At 42.0% G+C, this 25,438-nt stretch overlaps 1 protein-coding gene across 1 annotated transcript; it reads right to left on the bottom strand.

Moving 5' to 3' along the window:
- Window positions 1–2,608: 2,608 nt before the first annotated feature.
- Window positions 2,609–6,175, bottom strand: LOC118384982 (zinc finger protein ZIC 3-like). The gene is made up of 3 exons (XM_035771727.2): window positions 4,954–6,175; window positions 4,563–4,726; window positions 2,609–4,326 (listed from the first exon to the last, which is right to left on the bottom strand). Exons 1-3 carry the CDS (start codon window positions 5,870–5,872, stop codon window positions 4,135–4,137), a joined length of 1,275 nt encoding a protein of 424 aa, XP_035627620.1. The 5' UTR covers window positions 5,873–6,175; the 3' UTR covers window positions 2,609–4,134.
- Between the last annotated feature and the right edge of the window lie 19,263 nt (window positions 6,176–25,438).

Here is a 25,438-nt window from a genome sequence, read left to right as displayed (position 1 = left end):
TGTGGTTTCTGCATTATGATGCATTTGCATGACACTGGGAGGTCACTAGAGTTAAGCCACTTCAAACCCATATGATTCAGGATGACTCCACCCCCTTTTTAATTGAAAGTCCTGTGGTTGAGTCTTCCTCTGCTTTCTGCATACACATACTATAAGAGGGGCTGACCATAATGACCTAAATGTAAAGATAAGAAAGTGGACAAAAATAGGGAACAAAGCAAAAGTCTGTAGAGGGAATGGGGAGGACCGGGAAGGAGATGGAGAGAGTCATGCTTGGGGCCGGGCTCTGAGCCCAGCAGGTGATCAGGGGTAGATGTGTACCCTACTGGGCAAGAAGCTTGGTCTGGCACTGAGAGGAGAGACTGCTGGGGGGAAAAAGTAATGAATGGGAGTAGACACACACGCATGCATGCACGCCCGGCGCGCACACACATACAGAAAAAAGGACTGACTGGAATCAGAAAAGCGTAGCGACAGATTTTTGCTAATAAACATCTGATTACCTATATATCTTCTACAAATAGTTTAGGTTTCTCAGTCTCATATCTCTTCTGATAATCTACTTAAAGGAGACTACAAACGGTTTTGTGAACACAAGGTAACTTCTAACTTCCCTCTCCTTATCAACCCCAATTGTAGGTGGAATTTATGTTTGTTCATCAGTTTCTCCTCTCCCAAATTGTCCAAAGAGGTGGAAGATTAATTTTTGTTCAGCTGAGTGAGTATGTGGGATAGGAGATCAACCAGTACGTCTAAATCTCTGACAGGTTAGGCTCCTCCTCCTCCCCTGGCTGTTCCCATGGCTGCGGGGATGGCCCCCCCTCCTGCTGGGCCCTGATCCCAGACAGGCTAGCATCTCAGCAGGGGCACAATTACTGCAGGCTCCAGCCTGTCACCACTACCACCACCATGGCTGATGGCTCCGCTCATATGACGGGTGTCCTCAGAAGGGTGCTACGGAGGGCCAAGAGGATGATTGTGGTGAAGAGGAAGGTGGAGAACAAGGGAAGATGAAGATTATGGGGCATTTTGAAAAAAATATATATATTTTAAAAATATGAGAACCAAATTGGTGTGATATTACTGAGGGGAGAACTTGATATTGGTGAGGGTATCTACCAATAAGCAGGGCTAGAGTCGACCGGAAGTCAGTTGACATGGCTCTCCGTAGAAAACAACACAGGACCAGACTCTCACAAAGATGACACAGACATTTGCGTGACAAAGGGCCGTTGGAAACTGCTTATGGGTTGATCCTCTTAGAACGTAGTCGTAGCTAAGCCAGCAGATATAGACTAATAGAGCTGAAGGGTAGGCTGAAAAGGTGAGGAGTGTTGTGTGCCCGTTCATGGCGCACAGTAAAATAAATACCTGCAAAAGACAATATATAAGTGGTGCAGTGCATGGGTTTAAATATAGGTTCTCTCTGCCACCATACTTATCATCACAAGGCCTTTTATTAACCCTCAAGCTACCGACTGGGGTCATTTTGACCCCAGAGGCATTTTTTTAACATCATAGTCCAAAGGTGGTTTATTCAATTCTTCAAATGTTTCCTGATTTTGTCAATCAACTTGTTCTTAACAAATCTAAATCATTGTTTAGTGTTTTTGTATCAATTTGAACTGTATCAATAAAAATGCTCCAGATTCCGCCTATATAATATGATCAATTATATTACCTTTATTTGAATCTAGGTGTCTCTGGAGACAGAATTACATGTTATCCATACCAGGAGAGGATAGTGATTTTGACCAGATAGACAGATCACCTGCAGCAATATAACGCCCCATGTACTCGCCTAAGGTCGTACTTCTCTTATGACTGTGTACAAAAACCAAACCTTATTTTTGTTCATATAAAAATCTGCCAATGGTATACAAAATCTTTTAAGTCACTTTGAAGTCACTAAAATAATTTGGGCATGTTTTTTTAAGCATGTAGCCATAGCCCATCCCACTCCCATTGTTTCACCAACAGCGATGCTAATGCTGGCTGTGGGTTAAGGAAATAAAGAAAACTAAGACATATTTTTGGTCAATGTCTATCAGAATCACTTTTTGTAAATATAATTAAGTATATTTCACATAGGCAGTCGTTTTTACCAAAAAACATGTATATTTACTTGTAATGATACAATCAAATTATGGTCAATTACCTTCTTAGTTCTAATGTGGATTGCACTTTGGGAAAAAGCTGCACATTATAAGAAGAAAACATTCCTATTTTCATATGACAGAATTTGAAAATGAATGGTAATTTTGCTAAAATAACAGTCTGTTTTGGTCATTTTTTTGTTTCAGATAACATTATTTACATGTCTAGGGATGTTTTGATAACTAATACATTGATATTTGGCTGTGATTGTTCCTTTTTCAATAGTTTCTTCTTGGGGTCAAAATGACCCCAGTTGGTAATCGATGTACAGTATGTAAAATATGTTGGTAGCGTGACGGTTATTCTGATAAAAGATATACTGATATTTCAACACAATTTGTTCATTTGCTACGCCAGTGATATCTAATAGCCCGTATTGAGAGCAGATTTGTGTACAGATCCACACATAATGTACAGCATCATCATGATAAATAAACAGGGAAAAACTCAATCAAAGTCTTACCAATTTATTGGTCCTTTGGGATACACGGCAGTACATAGATAGTATCAATTTCAACAAATCAACAAACTGTGAATTAAATGCCACATTTTGAATATCGGTCAGATTTATGTAACTTATTTTATGCTTTCTGTTATTTATTTCACTTTTCCTTGATCTATGTTTTTTACATTTAGCTTTCATTAAAAATAATGATCTGAATCTGATGCTAGTTCGGCTAACTGAACAACATATACCAGATGTGTTTAAATTGGCTGTTTAAAATATTTTTCTTGATGTTCCACTGAACACTTTAAGAATAGTTTGTCTCTTCTGGGCCATAAAGGATTGTCAACTTTACTTTGTCCTCAAATGCTGGATCTTGTAAATCATTTAGCAAAGGGTAGGCTACCACTCCAAAATCCAACATCTAAAAAAGAAAAGCCCCCAAATCTATACAAGTGTATCTAGTTATTAGATTCAACATCACTCATAATAAAAAGGTACAAAATGTCCATAAACATGTTTTTCATTGAAGTGTTGACTAAAGCTGCATGCCTAAATCATATTGATTTATATATAACCACTTATATCCGTAAATGTATACAACAACATTACAATAAACTGCAACAAAAATACAATTGTATGAATTATATTGTAAACAGTATATTTTAAGATAGAGAAATTAAGAAATACATTTTTATATTGTTCTTTGCAAAAGGCAACATTCCATGTGGATGACAGTAGGCCCATCTTTTTCTGTCTTAAAACTGATTCTGAAATCAGAGTTCAAATCTAGCAACACATGAAAATACTGTTTTACTCTAATACTTCATTTCCTCCTTTATCTGTTTCCTTTTTTTCTCTCTAAAGTTACTTCCTTTCTTTTTATGCACTTTATGGTTTCATTATGCTGCTTTTGATGATTCATTTCGTATGTCTTTCTTCCATTCATGTATTAATTAACCTACTCTTCTACATTCACACACTGTACATAGATTTTTCTATTTTTATTTTAATTTGTGTTATTGACTGTACGTTTGTTTATGTGTAACTCTGTGTTTTTGTCGTACTGCTTTGCTTTATCTTGGCCAAAATAAACGGTGTGTGGGGGGGGGTCTTTGTCCATTTATCAGTAGGCTTATATGGAGGCCTATCTATGAATGTGGGCAAGGCTTTGGTGCAGTGGGCCACATTTTCATCTGTAAATCAGTAGTAAATGTGCAGTATTTTCCAAGGATCAGACTTTTCCTAACATTAGGGAGGCTAAAGAACAAACATCACTCCAATTTGATTGCATTTGCTCTGCATTTTATGAAGGTGCATTTACACCTCAACACTAAGGCAATGCATAGGCCTACGCTGTGTTTTCTGAACTTTTGTTGAAAACTGAGCAAACCTATGCTATGGGCCTGAATTCTCTACCAGCCACAATTTAATTGAAATTACGTGGAAAAAACGTTGATTCAAGCAGTGTGCCCAGTGGGTAATTATATAAACATTTAGTGTTCTCACTTGGACTGTTAACTCTCACCGTTTCAAACGTACCATTCAATCAAATTGGATGAGAGATCCTCTTTAAATATTGACGTATGATGCTTGACCAGCATGGATGGTTTTGTCGAGTCTTCGATGGTTGAGGACATAGGTCTACACGGAGCAGGTGGCGTGGATGACTCATATCCAGAGGTTCCTGTTGGGGAGGTCCCTGAGCTTTGAGATTCGTGAACCTGTAAAGTGAGAACATTTATTCTAGATGTGATAACACAAAAGGGTATTTTTTTGATTGCTCGAATTTAAAAACACAGGATATGTAGCCGAGTCCTTCAGTTTTTTCCATAGCCTATATTATGTGTGTTTTCTTTCAATAGCATAAAACAATGTAGAATCCTTTGATTTATATATACTACGTCATATAAATATAGGTCATATACGCTGGCATTTTTCACCAGAAAAGATGGCTTGCCTTCGAGTGTTTCCTCAGAGAGCTGGGATGAGTGTAGGCCTTGTCACACACCTTGCACATATATGGCCTGTCTGAGGTATGTACGTGCATGTGTTTTTTTCTGTCGCTGCTATTTGCGAACCGCCTGTCACAGCCTTCGAAATGGCATTTGAAGGGCTTCTCACCTGCCAAAGAAAATTAGTAATTTTAATGTAGAAATTAGTTTAATAAATTGCAATTGCGTTGTGCGTCAAAATTGCAGTTGGATAGGCCTATTGACTGGTAGTTAGTCAAAGTTAGACCCATAGCAGTCTTAAAACAGAGAGCATTGTAACTTCAACCAGTTTCATATAACACATGACATATTGTGTTAGGCCTGTTGATTTAATATAATGTAGGGCTGGCTCATTACCTGTATGAATCCTTTTATGTATTTTCAAATTTTCCGACCTGGCAAATATTTTCCCACAACCATGAAACGGACAATTGAATGGCTTTTCTCCAGTGTGTACACGAATGTGGTTGACTAATTTATACTTTGCTTTAAAAGATTGGCCTTCTCTCGGACAATCCTCCCAAAAGCAAGTATGATGACCCTGGTCTGGGCCGCCGACGTGATCCATGGAGACGTGCGTAACCAGTTCAAACAAGGAGCAGAACATCTTGCTGCACGTTTTTGGGGGTTGATTTGTCTGATTCTCAGCTATCCATTTACAGGTGACATCCTGCTTAGAGGGCTGTCGCATGTATCGAAAGAAAGCACCGTTACCATTCTGTGTTGCTACTCTCATACCCATCTCCACATTGGGATCAAAGTGAAGCTGGGTAGCACTGACGTGTGGGTGAGGACTGGAGACAGGTTGATGCGGATCTGCTCCCACGTATATGTCTCCCTGTGAACCCACATGCGCCCTGCGGTTCGCTGTGTATCCATTTGGGGATGCGCTCTGGTCGTATATAGATGGAAATAGAGGGTGCATCGGGTTTTCAGAGATCATCAGGGGCATTCGCAAACTTTCTGTTGAGGTGCGGCTGAAAAATCCGTGCTCAGCATCCCTTGTTGCTATATCGACAATGTCTGAAGTGCGATACCTGATCGAAAAATCCATGGAGTCAATAGCTCTATATTCATGTGAACCGAAGTGACCGCCGTAGTGGTTTTGGAGCGCAGCTGCGTATCCGGAGACTTGGGGAATAAACGGGGACTTCTGTGTCGCGGCAACGTCTTGACACCGGGTGCTTAGATTGAAGGCTACTAAGTGAGAGGTCTCTCCATACGGGCTGATCCCTAACCGAAGGTCTTTGCCCACCGGTTCAAGATGTCTTGGCATTCCAACGCCCCGACACCAAGCGCAGAGAATTGCGCATCGTGGACAATGAGCTTGGTTGTTGAAGCACCGAAGATATAACTTATGTAAAGAAGTACATAAACCTTTTACAGCTTTCTAGCGGCCAAACTGTCCATAATGTGCGAAAATCATATGTACGCGTCCATTCTGTTAAATGTATAGGTTAAACCACAATTCCTTGAAATCCCAAGTTTTTTAGAGGGCACAAAATGTGAGAGGAAGTCAAACTCCCACCCTTTTCGATTGCGTGGGCTACAGGCTAGGCTAGTCGATGTATTCCGTTGATTCAAGTCAATCACTCCGTCCAAATACGACACCAGCAGCAACCAAACAGTAACCAATGACATCCAAGATAAACTTTAGGCACGTGATTTTCGTACAGTGAATTAATTGAAAAGCCATTTCCTCATTGGCAGACTGCATCTATACGTAGAAAGCGTCTGTAGTAACATCAAACCCGTCAAGCTGTCGTATTTCTTGTCTGTCAAAAAGTGTAGCCTTATTCTCCTGTGTTCTATGACTTTCCTGGGCGTCGTTGCTATACCCTTGACATTGCCTAATTACCACCACTATACTGCTTTAGATTGGCAATGTTTGGGAATTTAATTATAGTGTATTCAACCAAATCTGCACTGCAGTATTTTGGCCGTAGCTTCCCCTGCACTATGATTTACCAGGCAGGTTGCTATGGTCCATGCACAAGTAAATGCCTCAAAATAATACAACTAGCCTATATGTGCGTGCTTTGCCAAATTATGCATAAAAATAGCTTATTACACTTGACCTGTACAGGCAAACTTCAATGTCACGTAAAAACTGTAGTGTAGGCCTATTTGAAACAGGCTAACTGAACGGTAATGTTTCTGTGTAGCCTACTGTACATGTGCCTAAAGGCTGAAACGTTTCAGGGATTTTTTTATTATCTTTTCGAATGAAGGCTATATCTTATATTTATCTCAATAATCACTTATGTTTCAAAACAATTGTATCCGGTTTTGCTTCCAGGTGTAGCATTGGTTACAATGGTGGGCTATAACCCAATTCTCAGACATTTAAAATGAAAACAAACGAAAGAAAGGTTGGCCTAATGCGGTTCGCCTGTAGAATTACTACGACTTGGCAATCAGATGTAGTTCTCACGTCATAAGTAGGCCTAATTGACCAAAGACTTTCAAACTATTATAACTTTCCTTGACAGGGGATTCGAGCGACAGAAGGTTAGGCCTCATTTAGCTTATGCGTTTGCAAACGGCCTTAAGCCCCAAGGGTTTGGCAAGGCGTTTGAAGCCCCTGCCAATAATCAGTCACGGATCGGGTTGGAGCATGTGGAGGCCCTCCCCAGGTAGCCAATCACATGCAGTAGTCTACCAGATGCAGCAAACAGGAGCTCTAAATAAATACAAATAAATAAACTACAAGGTCATTTTTCATGAAGGAAAATGTATTTGTGGCAGTGAAATAAGTTTTACTTAAGCGAAGCTGTGAAATATAGCCTAGTCAATGTTAAATATTAAAATATCTGGTTTGATTTCTTTGATAGACTACTATATCAACCTTTTTACAGTGATAGCGTTAGATCGTATATTTCATCACAAATAACTAGACTCAGACTACTACACTTTTAAGGAATATGTGTGTTGAACAAAGGAGGCTGGTGTAGTAGAGGGAGAGACTGTTTTATACATGGTTGCCTTCAGTGGGAGACTACATAGTAGTATGTAGCCCAAAAGTACAAGTAGCAGTACAATGCAGTAGTAAAATGTAATGTTTTAGGTAGGCCATGGGTTAGCTATAGTAAATGGGTTCACTACTGTAGTTTGGTCAGTGAGTGTGGGGGTAGTTTAGTGTGGTAATCTATGCGACACAGTCTTATGTGCTCCCCCCATTGCTATAATTTGATTTAATAGAATATATTTCTGTTCTGATTTCAGATTTGAAAAGTAGAGAAACAAACTAAGATTTCATACACTCTAAGTTGCTTCTCAAGTTGTTGGAAAAGTGGAGAGAAAGTAATTTATGTGTTTACTAAAACAGCTGTATTGTTGGATTTGTAGAAGCTATTTGCATTTTGATTTCAGATCTAAATCAAGTAAAAATCGAATCAAAGTTTTTTTGTGGCATACACAGATTAGCAGCTGTTAAAGCAGGTGCAGGGAAATGCTTGTGTTTCTAGCTCCAGCAGTCCAGCAGTCTCTGTATCACGGAGGCGCTCCGCACTGCTAAAGCTAACTCTCTCTCCTCTGCTCTCATCCTTCTAGACCTATCGGCTGCCTTCGATACTGTGAACCATCAGATCCTCCTCTCCACGAGTTGGGCATCTCCGGCGCGGCCCACGCTTGGATTGCGTCCTACCTGACAGGTCGCTCCTACCAGGTGGCGTGGCGAGAATCTGTCTCCTCACCACGCGCTCTCACCACTGGTGTCCCCCAGGGCTCTGTTCTAGGCCCTCTCTTATTCTCGCTATACACCAAGTCACTTGGCTCTGTCATAACCTCACATGGTCTATCCTATCATTGCTATGCAGACGACACACAATTAATCTTCTCCTTTCCCCCTTCTGATGACCAGGTGGCGAATCGCATCTCTGCATGTCTGGCAGACATATCAGTGTGGATGACGGATCACCACCTCAAGCTGAACCTCAGCAAGACGGAGCTCCTCTTCCTCCCGGGGAAGGACTGCCCGTTCCATGATCTCGCCATCACGGTTGACAACTCCATTGTGTCCTCCTCCCAGAGCGCTAAGAACCTTGGCGTGATCCTGGACAACACCCTGTCGTTCTCAACTAACATCAAGGCGGTGTCCCGTTCCTGTAGGTTCATGCTCTACAACATCCGCAGAGTACGACCCTGCCTCACACAGGAAGCGGCGCAGGTCCTAATCCAGGCACTTGTCATCTCCCGTCTTGATTACTGCAACTCGCTGTTGGCTGGGCTCCCTGCCTGTGCCATTAAACCCTACAACTCATCCAGAACGCCGCAGCCCGTCTGGTGTTCAACCTTCCCAAGTTCTCTCACGTCACCCCGCTCCTCCGCTCTCTCCACTGGCTTCCAGTTGAAGTTCGCATCCGCTACAAGACCATGGTGCTTGCCTACGGAGCTGTGAGGGGAACGGCACCTCAGTACCTCCAGGCTCTGATCAGGCCCTACACCCAAACAAGGGCACTGCGTTCATCCACCTCTGGCCTGCTCGCCTCCCTACCACTGAGGAAGTACAGTTCCCGCTCAGCCCAGTCAAAACTGTTCGCTGCTCTGGCCCCCCAATGGTGGAACAAACTCCCTCACGACGCCAGGACAGCGGAGTCAATCACCACCTTCCGGAGACACCTGAAACCCCACCTCTTCAAGGAATACCTAGGATAGGGTAAGTAATCCTTCCCCCCCCCCCCTAAAAAGATTTAGATGCACTACTGTAAAGTGGCTGTTCCACTGGATGTCATAAGGTGTATGCACCAATTTGTAAGTCGCTCTGGATAAGAGCGTCTGCTAAATGACTTAAATGTAAATGTAAATGTAAATATCTAACAGTACAATACTAATACACAAATAATCAACAACAACAAAAAGGAAACACGCTATATCAGAGTCCGGATTATAAATACATATAGACAGTATGGAAGATACACGAGTAGGAAAAAGTAATGTACTGCAATAGTTATGTGGATGAGATATGTCAAGAATACAGTATTTACATATAAACCCGAGAAAACAATTAACGTAATTTTCAAAGATCAAATTACATTTCAACAAAGATAATGATGCAGGAATGAGAATCGTATATGTTTAAAACTACAGAAATGATTTTCAGAGCAAGAAACATTATGTAAACATTACTATACTAAGGTGCAGGGCACCGGGTGGAAGGCCGATTAGTGATGAATGTTCCGAAGTCTAATGGCCTGGAGATAGCTGTTTTTAGGTATCTCAGTCACAGCTTTGTAGATGTCCTTGTGTGCAGGCAGTGTGCCCCCCGGTGATGTGTTGGGCTGAACGCACCACCCTCTGGAGAGCCCTGCGGTTGCAGGTGGTGCAGTTGCCGTACCAGGCGGTGATACAGCCCGACAGAATGCTCTCGATGGTGCATCTGTAGAAGTTCATGAGGGAAAAAGCAAATAATATGTAAATAAAATGTAGTTGATGTGATTACTAAAACAGCTGTATCAATGGATTAGTAAAATGTCAGATTTGATACCCTCTAGGTACCTTTTACTGCACTGGCTACACAGAGTGATTATTGGTAGTCAAACATATCTACTTTGAAACAAAAGTATACACCACACACACATGGTTATGGGCTTAAATAAAAGAAGACACCTGTACCATGTCAGATATAGAAATGTGTTCAATTTTGAGTTTGCATCCCAATAATACACTTTATATACATCACAGAAGACTGAAGTATAACAAAACTGTTTGATATAGAAATACCGGATTTGTCGATTAAAAAAATAAATAATAATCATATTATTTATGAAATTATAAAAAGTATGAAAAACATTCCATCCATGAGGCCAAAGAGGGCACTTTTGGTCAGTGACTGCAGGAAAAGGCTACCTTGTTGGGAAAGTGGTCAAAGTAGCTGATGTGTGTCATAAATCACAATGTTTACTCATTGTCTAATGTTTAGAATGTACTCCACCAGTGCTATAATTTGTCCGTTTTGAATGTTCTATTGCAGTTGTTAATTCAACAGTGGGAAGTTAGCTTAATGAAAGTACTTAGTGCGGTTCCTAAAACAGCTGTACCTCTTTTAGTAGAACACAATTCTCTTCTGATTTAATAGCAGAGAAGAAGACCAATATGTCATACCCTCTAAGTTTTTGCTTGTTGTAAAAGTAGTTGATTTGTGTTAAAAGTAAATGTTTACAGTGAATCAAATGTTGGAAGTCATGGGAGTTAACAGGAACTTTAGAACGTTGAAGAAATCCCATTAAAGTACATTTTTGGGGGGTTTTAGAAGGACAAAGAGTTAAAAGTATAAATGTTTTCAAATACACACTATTCCAGAACGTTCTGCATGTTTTAAAGTTTGAATTGCGTTTTTAGGCTAGTGTAAAAGCAGTAGGGGAGAGCGAGGTAAGTTGTCACATAGGTAAGTTGTCAAACTGTTCATACCTCCAACACTAGAGGCGCTATCTCAAAAACCCAATAGCTACTTTGTGTGACTACATGTTTTATGGTCAACGTCACTCTGAGGTGAGCACAAGTTTCTTATTTTTCCCCTTCAAAAGAATAGAATTGGCACTTTACATGTTATGCAATAAAACTTTGATAGGTATGAATGTTCAAAATAATAATTTTGCACTGAGTAGAGGAGACAATAACGTGTATTTTGATACTTCAGCTGCAGTCCTATGTTGAGCCAACCTTGAGAATTAGCCAACATTAGCACACATGTCAGTTTGGGGCAAGTTGTCTCAATGACCTTGGGGCAAGTTGTCTCAATGACCTTGGGGCAAGTCTTCACTTGTGACAACTTGCCCCAGTATACATAGACACACAGAACATGCTCAAGAAACATTGTGACATTGTGTAATCAGCTCTGATAATAGTATGAAATGTTACTGTAAATGGATTATTGTATATACACGTATAGTTTAGAGCAGCAGACATATCCCTGGACCACACAAGACAGGCTCTGGCGTGTGTGTGTGTCTACTAACACACTACCTGCCTACTGTATCAGACAGTATACACACACAACTCCATACAGTGTCATGATTTTAGTGTGGTGTTAGGAATTGCATTGTGGCAACAAGGATAGTAGACATTGAGATGGGGGTAATAAGCCCGTAATGGAATATGTCATTGCAATGAGGAAATAATATTTTGAAGGAAAGAAGCAAGGAAGGAAGGAAGGATGGAAAGAAAGAGGGGAAGGAAAGACAGATGGTTAGAAATGATAAAAGAAAGACAGAGAATGGCAGCACACCACCTGCCATAATGTTAAAGACAGTGAGGCAGGTGAAGTTGCAGAACAAATCAATCAGGAGTACAGTGAAGGATTTTGACATAAATTACCGTACTCTGACTCGGTATTGTCAAAAGGTTACCAGAGAAGAAGTTGACAGAAAGACAGCCAAGCCAACAGCAGTGGTTGGCTATACAAAGCCACAGAGTTTTTTTCACATGATTTGGAGATGCAGCTTGTTCAGTATATTACTAGGTCAGCTGACATTTATTTTGGTCTGTTGCAAAGTGAGGTCAGAAGACTTGCCTACCAGTTTTCTGTGGCACATCAGCTGAAGTTCACGCTAATGTGGGCAGAAAAAGAGAAGGCAAGCTCGGAGTGGTTTACAGGCTTCTTAAAGTGTCACCCAACGCTTTCACTGAGAAAGCCAGAGGCAACTAGCCTTGCCAGGGCAAGTAGCTTCAACAGAGAAAATGTTCATGCTTTTTTCGACAATATAGCAGAAGTGCTACAGAAATATCAATTTGGACCAGGAGACATATGGAATGTCGATGAAACTGGGGTGACCACTGAACATAAACCTGACAAAGTGGTGGGCAGACGTGGATTCAAACAAGTAGGGTCACTGACCTCCGCTGAAAGGGGAACCCTCGTCACACTGGCCTGTGCTGTCTCAGCCACAGGGAATAGTATTCCTCCATATTATATATTCCCCCGTGTCAACTTCCGCGATCACTTTCTAATCAATGGGCCACCTGGCTGCAAAGCAGGGACAAATCCCTCTGGGTGGATGAAAGATGTGCACTCTGTTGACTTCCTGAAATATTCTGTTTACTCCTTTTGGACCAGACCACGAGTCTCATCTATCCATTGATGGACTCAATTATGCCAAAGAAAATGGTGTTAATTATGCTGTCGTTCCCACCACATTGCTCTCTTCGGCTTCAACCCTTAGACAGGTCTGTCTACGGGCCGCTAAAGTGGCACATCAACACCGCGTGTGATGCCTGGATGAGGAAGACTGTCAGTTTATGACATTCCTGGGATTGTGGAAATCGCCTATCCTCTGGCTGCAACCCCCTTGAACATTCAGGCTTTAGGGTGGTTGGGGTACAACCTTACAACAGGGATGTATTTCTGGAAACCGAGTTTGCGACATCCTACGTTACAGATTGCCCCATTCAGAACCCAACCCTACCAGGCCCCAGCACCAACCCTACCAGGCCTCAGCACCAACCCTGCCCTGCCAGGCCCCAGCACCAACCCTGCCCTGCCAGGCCCCAGCACCAACCTGCCAGGCCCCAGCACCATTCCAGCCCTGCCAGGCCCCAGCACCATTCCAGCCCTGCCTAGCACGAGCTCAGACACAGACCTGCCCAGTTCTTATGCTAGCACCAGCTCACCCTTGCCCAGCAATGCCATTACTGACAGCAAACTACCATCTCCAGAGGACATCCGGCCATATCCAAAAGCTGGCTCTCGAAAACCAGCTTGCAAAGGAAGACAACGGTGCAAAACAGCAATTCTAACTGACATACCAGTGAACCAGGCACTAGAAATGGAAAAGAATAAGGCACAATCTAACAAAAGGCTGTTTCTGAAGAAAGGGAAGCAAGGGGGGAGGGTCAAAATCTGAATCTGCAAAGAACAAGAAGGCAGCTGAAAAAAAGAAAAAGCATAGAAGAGATGGGTGCTCAGATCCTCAAATAGCTCTAGAGCTGCACCATCGAGAGCATCCTGACTGGTTGCATCACCGCCTGGTATGGCAACTGCTCGGCATCTGACCGTAAGGCACTACAGAAGCTAGTGCGTACGGCCCAGTACATCACTGGGGCCAAGGTTCCTGCAATCCAGGACTTATATAATAGGCGGTGTCAGAGGAAAGCCCATAAAATTGTCAGAGACTCCAGTCACCCAAGTCATAGACTGTTTTCTCTGTTACCACACGGCAAGGGGTACCGGAGCGCCATGTCTAAGACCAAAAGGCTCCTCAACAGCTTCTACCCCCAAGCCATAAGACTGTTGAATAATTAATCAAATGGCCACCAGACATGTACACCCCCCCATTTGTTTTGTACACTGCTGATACTCACTATTTATTACCTATGCATAGTCACTTCACCCCTACCTACATGTACAAATGACCTCAACACCTCCTGTACTCCCGCACACTGACTCGGTACTGGTACCCCCTGTATATAGCCTTCTTATTGTTATTCTTATTGTGTTACTATTATTTTTTTTAAATGTACTTTAGTTTATTTGGTAAATATTATCTTCACTCTTCTTGAACTGCACTGTTGGTTAAAGGCTTGTAAGTAAGCATTTCATGTTAAGGTTGTATTTATACTTGTTGTATTCGGCACATGTGACAAATAAAGTTTTGAATGACCGAATCAGTTCAAATTCCTCGTTCACTGGCCAAATTGATGGAATAGATCTCATGGAGGCACCCCAAAATGTACACAACCACCATTTTTCCTTTTTTAATGTCTTTATATGTAAATAAAGGCTGAAATTATGTTATGAGCTGTTATGCGCTGCATCAATTTGTTAATAAAAATAGGATTCAGGAATGGTAGCCATTTTGACATGTTCTGGTAGGAGGTTGCGTCAATTGGGTCCTCCATGTTGTGTAAGAGTCTGATAATGTTTATTTTTTTGTCAGTGAGACAGATTTGAAATATTATTCACAACAATGATTTAGGTTTTTAAAATAGTTTTATGTTATCACAACCTATGATATGGAAGAACATTTGTAAATTAAACTACTCCAATACTAGTAGTGTCAATGTAACAGAGCAAACGATCTCCCACACTGTTTGAGGCTATGTCTAATTTCTGTTTTATTTCTGTGCCATTTCTCAATTGAACCTTACAATCATGCTCTCAATAAATGTTATATGATGAACAGAAATATAAACGCAACATGCAACAATTTCAACGATTTTACTGAGTTACAGTTCTTAAAAGGAAATCAGTCTATCGAAATACATTATTTAGGCCCTAATCTATGGATTTCAAATGACTGGGCAGTGGTGCAGCCATGAGTGGGCCTGGGAGGGCATAGGCCCACCCACTTTGGAGCCAGGCCCATCCACTGGGGAGCCAGGCCCAGCCAATCAGAAGGAGTTTTTCCCCACATAAAGGCTTTATTACAGAGATAAATGCGCCTCAGATTCATCAGCTGTCCGGATGGCTGGTTTCAGACAATCTTGCAGGTGGATGTGGAGGTCCTGGGCTGACATGGTTACACGTGGTCTGCGGTTGTGAGGCTGGTTGGACGTACTGCCAAATTCTCTAAAACCAGATGGCTTATGGTAGAGAACTGAACATTACATTCTCTGTTAACAGCTCTGATGGACATTCCTGCAGTCAGCATGCCAATTGCACACTCTCTCAAAATTGTGACATTGTGTTTTGTGACAAAACTACACATTTTAGAGTTATGTTATATTGTCCACAGCACAAGGTGCACCTGTGTAATGAACATGCTGTTTAATTAGCTTCTTGATATGCCACACCTGTCAGGTGGATGGATTACCTTGGCAAAGGAGAAATGCTCACTAACAGGGATGTAAACTATTTTTGTGCACAACATTTGAGAGAAATAAGCTTTTTGTGAGTATGGAACATTCCTGGGATCTTTTATTTCAGCTATGAAACAAGGGACCAATACTTCACATGTTGCGTTAAATAAATATCATATTTTACAGTACAGTGTTTATCTTTCCATGTCACTGTGTGTTTTTGTATTTAACAGAAAGCAGAAGCAGCATCAATATTGAGCCCTAGAATCCCTATTAATGACTCTTTGACAATAGTATACAAGGTATAGAGTTACTAGGTATACTTACAACTTAGAAGCACTTTATGTAATTGACAGAAGAGAATAGATGAGTAAAATGGATGACAGAGTGAATAGGTGGTTGTTTGTCATTTTACAGAAGAAAATGGGAGATGTGAGAAAAGGCACATAGATTAGAAGCCTCTTCCAACACACAACAGGAGGGAAAAGCCTTGTTCGTACCTGCCGCTAACATGCAACCTTCTTATTGATCTTGTCCCGATGTTGTCCTGATCTAAAGGACACATGTTAGAACCAGGTGTAAACGTGGCTAGAGAGACAAAGCCTTATGCCTCCCGTGGGCTACTCTACCTTCTGTATATTTTTTCCTTGAATGGTTATGATGAGAGGATGACGATGCTGTTCGCAGCACTCTTACTATGATAAAACCCTTAGTAGTCCAACCAAGTTGTGGGTTTGGTTTCAATATAAATAAATGAAGTCGTCACATTTACATGATGGCACGTATCATTTCATCTCATTTATATTCAATATATCCTGCTCTATTCAAAATCGTAGTAGGAAAAGGTTTATCAGAACAATAACATTCACATTGGAAGAGAGTGCCCTCTGCTGCATAGATAACGGCAGCACACCATGGTTGACGCAGCAATTAATCTTGAGTGCTGTACTCAATCTTAAGGCGTTAACGCATTTTCTGTCCTGTCAAAATGGTTCCTGATAAATCCATCAGCACTTTCCTATAGAACGTGTTGAGGAGGAAGCACCTTTAGCTGGGAGGATAGCACAAGCAGTGTCCATGTTTCCATGTAAGTGAGGCAGATGAGAGAGGAGTTAGAGCAGTGCTTCCCAAACTTCTTCGGTTACTATACTACCAACTGAATTTTGTTCTGCCCAGAGTAGCCCTGAAGAACCCCCTCATGTGCATTTTACCAGTAGGACTATGGTCTCATGAGTCTTCTCAAGTACCCCCTGTGGATAGGCCAAGTACCCCCAGGGGTCCTCGTACCCCTGGTTGGGAACCACTGGTTTGGAGGACCTGCTGCTTTATTTAATCACACTGTGTAGGAAAGACCAACCATGGCTGTGTGACTGTGTAAACAAAACCCCAGAGTTTCTTTCTCTATGTTCTGCCGTGAAAATGGATTCATCCCAACTTAATTCTACCGTTGTTTTCAACAATGGCCGCTTGTGGCACTGACACATCTCAAACCAGAATGATATGGCTGTCCAGTGAGATTCCATAGCATTAAGATAATGACCCTGTTGGTGGGCTTTGTTGGCCTCTACAGACAGTTACCCAGATGGCATGAATCAAGCCCTGACTGCACACTCCAAAACTACATCAGAAATCCTTAACAACCAGATGTCAAATACGCTCATTTACTGCTCCTTTGAACAAGCGAATGAGCCCTCATAATCACTGACTAACTGCAAGGAAAGGCGAAGAGAGAGAGGAGAGGAGAGGAGAGGAGAGGAGAGGAGAGGAGAGGAGAGGAGAGCCAGAGAGGTTAACCAATGGGGTTTACAAATTGGACAGGTTAATGTTCCTATTCTAAAACAAAGATGATATAAAAGGTACCCGTTCATTTATTTAAAAATAATATTTTCTAAAACCAAGACGACAGGGATAGTGTCATATGATCAGGTTTGAAAGGTGTTGTTTTCTCATTGTTTAATAATTCATTAACAATAGAGAGGCAGGACAGTGTAAGTGCTTTCAGCAGAAATGTATTGTTTGCTTGAACAAATCCTCAAGTCTCCATATTCTTCTGAAAGACCAATACCACTTACGGTATGTTGTTCTATCAGTAATTGTATTGTATTACTGAAGCAATTAATTAGTTGAGCTTGGACATTGTAGAAGTGCACAGATGACAATACCTTGTCCAGTCAGCATGCTTCTCCACATTAAATGGAACAACTTGGTCTCAGAGTATTTCATATTATTATGTACGTAATCCAAGACACTCTTTTGTGTGATATGTGATATGTTACATTTCGCATGTTACGTATTCCAATTTGTATGATATCTTACAAATTGCCATTCCTACAATATGCTATGAATTTGCAATACATATGATATGTTATGAATTCCAATTTGTTCTTCCTAACGTTAGCTAGGTGGCTAACGTTAGCATAGCTAGGGGTTAGGGTTAAGGTTATGGTTAGGAGTTAAGTTAAAAGGTTAAGGTTAGGATTAGGGTTAGGGGAAGGGTTAACTAACATGCTAAGTAGTTGTAAAATGATTAAAGTTTTCCATTATGAAATTTGAACACGCAAACTTTGGATTGCTTAGACAGTACCCTCCCCCCGCGCGTGCGCCACAGTTCATGACACGAACAGTTCACACCCATCTTTTGCAGTTTTTAAGCTAATTTTATTGCAATTCTATACATTTTGCCATGTCTAATTTGTATTCATGGCATATTTGACTGACAAAAAAATGACATCATTATCCATGGGCTACAAAACGACCTAAAAAACATTAGCTGACATGGGATAGCTGATCTGGACATTTCTGACAAGTTATAAATAGCTCTTTTAGGTATGCATTGACTAACATCACAAGAGGAACTGATGATGCACTACACCCGCGCCCCCCCTGCCGACCCCTCGAGCCCCACAGTTTGGGAACAACTGCCTTAAGTAACTGTCTGTCTTATGTAACCATACCAAACGTAACATATCACCCTAACTTGAGTGTCACAGATTTACATTTACCATGTTATGTCTAGTCTATGAGACCAGGCTGAATGGACAGGTGTCTCCCTTTGTTCACCAGTAGATGGCGACTCCAGTGCTCACAGATGATGGAGAGGCTGCTGCAGAACTCCTCTCATTGGCTACACATCTGCATTCGTTCAAAGTGTGTGTCCAGTGGAGAATTCCACCTCATTCACAATAAATGATTTTCATATCCCCAACACAAGGCCTGAGACCTTGAATATGTAGAGCCTTGGTTAACCCCCAACCTTTTCATTTGAACCTATTGGACCAATTTCAATACGATCAATGACTCAAAACCAATCATTTGTTATATCAAGGTAGGATGTTTGTTTCTAGTGAAGCACATCGCTGTTGACCTTGACAGAACCCCTGGTGATGAAATTTTAGCCTCTGATATATCAGACATTCTACCTAATGTCCCTGTGATCTCTGTCTACGAGTTCGTAGCAATGCATTGGGTCCCTATACATTGCGGTTCTTTTCCATTAATGGATTCAGTATCTGAAAAGGTCCACTCTATGAGGGAAGAGAGTCAACAAGGTAATTTCTATTCCAGAGTACTGTCTCTGTCTCTGCAGACAGAGGGCCTGAGCTGCATGGTAATGGAGCTCATCGGGTGCTGGGGTGAAAGAGTGCCACGGGCCTGCCTGGAGTGGTGATGTTTTATACAATACAGAAGCCGTGGTGAGGAACACACACAAGGACAACAGTCACAGTATGAAGGGAAAACCTAGTCAGTTGCAAAACTGAATGCGTTCAACTGAAATGTGTCTTCCGCATTTAACCCAACACCTCTGAATCGGAGAGGTGTTGTGGTCTTCCTTGATCAACCTCCATGTCATCAGCACCCAGGGAGCAGTTGTTGGGGGTTAACTGCCTTGTGCAAGGGGAGAAAATCAGAGATTTGAACTAGCAACTTTTTGGTTACTGGCCTGATGGTCTTAACTGCTAGGCTACCTGTGACCTTTATGCAGTATGTTGAATTTGTAACATATTAATAGATAGAGGTATTACTGGAGGGGAAACGGAACAACTTGGAAGAACACTGTTTTCCTGTATATGCCTGGTAATGAAGGCTAGGCCTACTGCTATAATCCTTCTGTACTTATGAAAGCATGGTGGATGTGCTTGTGGACACTACAGTACCAGTTGCAACCCTCTGGAGTAATCAGGGCTCACAGCTAATAAACATGACTTATTCCGTTAACCGTATGCAGATGCATTTTATGCTGAGTCAGAGAAGTGAAGAACAGAACACTCTTTCCCTTTTGAGAACATAAAATATACTGATTTAAGTTAGATCACAATATTTTGTTTTGTTTTTAATTTAGCTTTTTAATTGTAATTTTCCTGGAAAGTCTGGTCTGCCAAAGTTCAGTGTGTGCTTTTCGGCAGCTTTTAATCACGACCCTAAAATGAGTGCAACAACCAATCATAAGCCTTCTCCATCTCTCTCCCAGAAAGAGCTGCAGGCAGTGAGGAAGACAGACGCTGCACTTCCTCCCATTAGAGGAATTAATTTTCACTGGGTTGCTGTGTAGATAGAGTAGCTTATTTATACTCTATAGACTCATCACCTTAATGGCAGTCTGAATCTGCTCCATCTGACTGAAACAAAGGGGACAACACATGTGAAGATAGGTTCCAGAAACATACCTTTCAGATACATTCCATTCCTACCAGTTGGAGTGAACCAATCAGTGTCCACAACATAGCCAATCCCTGCACTGATTGTGACTCAGGTTCCAGTAAAATGCCTCCAGTAAAAGCTAGTTGTGCTCTATCCCCTCAAACTGGAAGCCAGCCATGTCTGTGGTGATAACATTGTGGTCACACATTTTTTTGTCTGAATCTTTCAAATAACATTATTTTATATCATAAGAATGTAAATGAGATTACATTTGTCTTTTTAAATTTACAGTGCCTTCAGAATGTATTCACAGGCCTTGACTTTTTCCACAATTGTTGTGTTACATTAAAATGGATTTAACTGTCCTTTTTTTTCAACGATCTACACAAAATACATATATATCTTGTTGAGTATTCAACCCTCGAAGACAATACGTGTTAGAATCACCTTTGGCAGCGAATACAGATGTCAGTCTTTCTGGGTAAGTATAAAAGCTTTGCACAACTGGATTGAACAATATTTGCACATTCTTCTTTGTAAAAGTTTTGAAGCTCTCTCAAGTTGGTTGTTGATCATTGCTAAACAGCCATTTTCAAGTCTTGCCATTGATTTCCAAGATGATTTATGCCAAAACTGTATCTAGGAAAATCAGGAACATTCTATGTTGACTTGGTGAGCAACTACAGTGTACATTTGACCTTGTGTTTTAGGTTATTGCCCTGCTGAAAGGAGAATTTGTCTCCCAGAGTCTTATGGAAAGAGACTGAACCAGGTTTTCCTCTAGGATTTTGCCTGTGCTAAGCACTATTCCATTTCTTTTTATCATAAAAACTCCCTATTCTTTGCCGATGACAAGCATACCCATAACATGATGCAGCCACCACCATGCTTGAAAATATGAAGAGTGGTACTCAGTGAGGTGTTGTGTTGGATTTGCCTCAAACATAATGCTTTGTATTCAATACATTAAGTTAATTTCTTTGCCAGATTTTTTGCAGTTTTACTTTAGTGCCTTATTGAAAAAAGGATCCTACAAGGACCCAGATGCAGACACGGGAGGCAGATGGTTCGAGTCTCTGATATTTATTAGTTTCCAAGGGGCAGGCAAGAGAATGGTCAAGCACAGGTGAAACAGATCAGGGGGTGACAGATGCGTGTTTTGGAATATTTGTATTCTGTACAGGATTCCTTCTTTTCAAATGACATTTTATTAGTCACATGTGCCGAATACAACAGTTGTAGACCTTACAGTGAAATGCTTACTTACAAGCCCCTAACCAACAATGCAGTTTAAAAATACGGATAAGAATAATAAATAAAAGTAACAAGTAATTAAAGAGCAGCAATAAAATAACAATAGCGAGACTATATACAGGGGGTACCGGTACAGAGTCAATGTGCGGGGGCACCAGTTAGTTGAGGAAATATGTACATGTAGGTAGAGTTATTAAAGTGACTATGCATAGATGATAACAACAGAGAGTAGCAGCAGTGTAAAAGAGGGGGAGGGGGGGCAATGCAAATAGTCTGGGTAGCCCTTTGATTAGATGTTCAGGAGTCTTATGGCTTGGGGGTAGAAGCTGTTTAGAAGCCTCTTGGACCTAGACTTGGCACTCCGGTACCGCTTGCCGTGCGGTGGCAGAGAGAAGAGTCTATGACTAGAGTGGCTGGAGTCTTTGACAGTTTTTAGGGCCTTCCTTTAACACTGCCTGGTATAGAGGTCCTGGATGGCAGGAAGCTTGGCCCCTGTGATGCACTGGGCCGTACGCACTACCCTCTGTAGTGCCTTGCGGTCGGAGGCCGAGCAGTTGCCATACCAGGCAGTGATGCAGCTGTACAACCTTTTGAGGATCTGAGGAGCCATGCCACATCTTTTCAGTCTCCTGAGGGGGAATAGGTTTTGTCGTGCCCTCTTCACCACTGTCTTGGTGTGCTTGGATCATGTTAGTTTGTTGGTGATGTGGACACCAAGGAACTTGAAGCTCTCAACCTGCTCCACTGCAGCCCCGTTGATGAGAATGGGGGCGTGCTCGGTCCTCTTTTTCCTGTAGTCAACAATCATCTCCTTTGTCTTGATCACGTTGAGGGAGAGGTTGTTGTCCTGGCACCACACGGCTAGGTCTCTGACCTCCTCCCAAAAGGCTGTCTCGTTGTTGTCGGTAATCAGGCCTACCACTGTTGTGTTGTCAGCAAACTTAATGATGGTGTTGGAGTCGGCGCCTGGCCATGCAGTCGTGGGTGAACAGGGAGTACAGGAGGGGACTGAGCATGCACCCTTGGGGAGCTCCAGTGTTGAGGATCAGCGTGGCAGATGTGTTGCTACCTACCCTCACCACCTGGGTGTGGCCCGTCAGGAAGTCCAGGATCCAGTTGCAGAGGGAGGTGTTTAGTCCCAGGATTCTTAGCTTAGTGATGAGCTTTGAGGGTACTATGGTGTTGAACGCTGAGCTGTTGTCAATGAATAGCATTCTCATATAGGTGTTCCTTTTGTCCAGGTGGGAAAGGGCAGTGTGGAGTGCAATAGAGATTGCATCATCTGTGGATCTGTTTGGGCGTATACAAATTGGAGTGGGTCTAGGGTTTCTGGGATAATGGTGTTGATGTGAGCTATTACCGTCCTTTCAAAGCACTTCATGGCTACAGACGTGAGTGCTACGGGTCTGTAGTCATTTAGGCAGGTTGCCTTTGTTTTCTTGTGCACAGGGACTATGGTGGTCTGCTTGAAACATGTTGGTATTACAGACTCAATCAGCGACATGTTGAAAATGTCAGTGAAGACACCTGCCAGTTGGTCAGCACATGCCCGGAGCACACGTCCTGGTAATCCGTCTGGCCCCGCAGCCTTTTGTATGTTGACCTGTTTAAAGGTCTTACTCACGTCGGCTACGGAGAGCGTGATCACACAGTCGTCTGGAACAGCTAATGCTTTCATGCATGCCTCAGTGTTGCTTGTCTCGAAGCGAGCATGGAAGTGATTTAACTAATCTGGTAGGCTCGTGTCACTGGGCAGCTTGTGCATCCCTTTGTAGTCTGTAATAATTTGCCCTGCCACATAAGACGAGCGTCGAAGCCGGTGTAGAATCCAGGCTGCGACAGAACCTGGACTCAAAACCAGAATCTCTATTGGCACAGCTAGCACTGTGATGCAGTGCCTTAGACCACTGCGCCACTCAGGAGGCCACATATGAGCTAAGAGTTGGACTCACACATGAGTTAAGAGTTGACCTCACACATGAGTTAAGAGTTGACCTCACAGACAGTAAGAAGAGTTCAATTATTGTATTTAATCCTGAGGCTGAGTGTGTGTGACATGAAAAAATTCCCCAACAAACATGACAACAGGGGTCAAATGAATGGCCAGTAGCAGATCAGAGGTTTAGGGGTTAGGATCTTAGCAAGTACCACAGCATGGCCCTTCATCTGCAATTATGCAATTATTGTTGGAAGTTAGCCATTGTCATGAGCATCAAGGATAAGGCAAGCATGCCACACAGGCCAGAGCAGTGAATAATATCCCACTCTTATCAGTCACTCTTAAGCTGTCAATGAGTAGGCCATTTAGATATCAATTACATGACATGTGATATGTATCTCCTAATAGTAATGGCTATCTAGATGGAATTCTCATCGGCCGAGAAGTATAACAGATAAATAACGTTCCCTTCTCCCTACCATTGACCCTTTTTTGACCCCTCAAGAGTGATTGATAAGGGTGGTATATTATTCATTGCTCTTGCATGTGTTGCATGTTTACCTTATTCTTCAAACCAGGGCTATAGATCCATCTATTGACTGCTGTCAAGGATGTGCGCTGTTCTCTCTGTTGTCATCAATACCATAATCGTTACCAATGCAGGTCTATAAGCCCAGAGTCTCAGTCAGTCCCTGTTCCTGTTCTCCCACCCCCTAAACGCAAGAACTGGTCCCCAACCCAAACGCATACCCGCAATGTTATTTTAGGCGTATGTCACTTGCCAGCCATGATCCCTGCAATATTGCGCCCTATAGGCAATATCATTCATGTGCAAAAAAACAACAACTAACAAATAGGTTAAGTTACCAGAGATCCTCACGTGGCCCATTGTATTCGGCTATTCAAGTGGCCCATTCTATTATGCTATCTGTATTACTGGGGTATATCAGCCAATATGCTAGACGTATTTTGAAGAGAGCAGAGTTGGAGAGACTTGCACTTTCTTTTTAGTTATTTTCATAGCCTCCATTTTAAGAATGGGCGATTGTTAGACGGAGACAAATATGGGTGATCAATATGTATTTCTAGCCAATGTAGTAAACTATAGCCTAATCATATTTAGGAAGTACATTTCCTTGGGAAGATAAGTCGGAAGTTTACATACACTTTGGTTGGAGTCATTAAAACTCGTTTTTCAACCACTCCACAAATTTCTCGTTAATTAACAAACTATAGTTTTGGCAAGTCGGTTAGGACATCTACTTTGTGCATGACACAGGTAATTTTTCCAACAATTGTTTACAGACGGATTATTTCACTTATAATTCACTGTATCGCAATTCCAGTGAGTCCGAAGTTTACATACACTAAGTTGACTGTGCCTTTAAACAGCTTGGAAAATTCCAGAAAATTATGTCATGGCTTTAGAAGCTTCTGATAGGCTAATTGACATAATTTGAGTCAATTGGAGGTGTACCTGTGGATGTATTTCAAGGCCTACCTTCAAACTCAGTGCCTCTTCGGGAAAATCTAAAGAAATCAGCCAAGACCTCAGAAAAATATTGTAGACCTCCACAAGTGGGGCGGCAGCGTAGCCTAGTGGTTAGAGTGTTGGACTAGTAACCGTAAGGTTGCGAGTTCAAACCCCCGAGCTGACAAGGTACAAATCTGTTGTTCTGCCCCTGAACAGGCAGTTAACCCACTGTTCCCAGGCTGTCATTGAAAATAAGAATATGTTCTTAACTGACTTGCCTGGTTAAATAAAGGTAAAATAAATAAAAAAATAAAAAAAGTCTGGTTCATCCTTGGGAGCAATTTCCAAACGCCTGAAGGTACCACGTTCCTCTGTACAAACAATAGTACGCAAGTATGAACACCATGGGACCACGCAGTCGTCATACGCTCAGGAAGGAGACGCGTTCTGTCCCCTAGAGATGAAAAATCAATCCCAGAACAACAGCAAAGGACCTTGTGAAGATGCTGGAGGAAACAGATACAAAAGTATCTATATCCACAGTAAAACGAGTCCTATATCGATATAACCTAGAAGGCCGTTCAGCAAGGTAGAAGCCATGGCTCCAAGACCGCCATTAAAAAGCCAGGCTACAGTTTGCAACTGCACATGGGGGCAAATATTGTACATTTTGGAGAAATGTCCTCTGGTCTGATGAAACAAAAATAGAACTGTTTGTCCATAATGACCATCTTCGTGTTTGGAGGAAAAAGGGGGAGGCTTGCAAGCCAAAGAACACCATCCCAACCGGGAAGCACGGGGGT

The sequence above is a fragment of the Oncorhynchus keta genome, chromosome 6, assembly GCF_023373465.1.
Source record: "Oncorhynchus keta strain PuntledgeMale-10-30-2019 chromosome 6, Oket_V2, whole genome shotgun sequence".
NCBI classification, from domain to species: Eukaryota; Metazoa; Chordata; class Actinopteri; order Salmoniformes; family Salmonidae; genus Oncorhynchus; species Oncorhynchus keta.
This window is presented reverse-complemented; position numbering and strand designations above follow the sequence as displayed.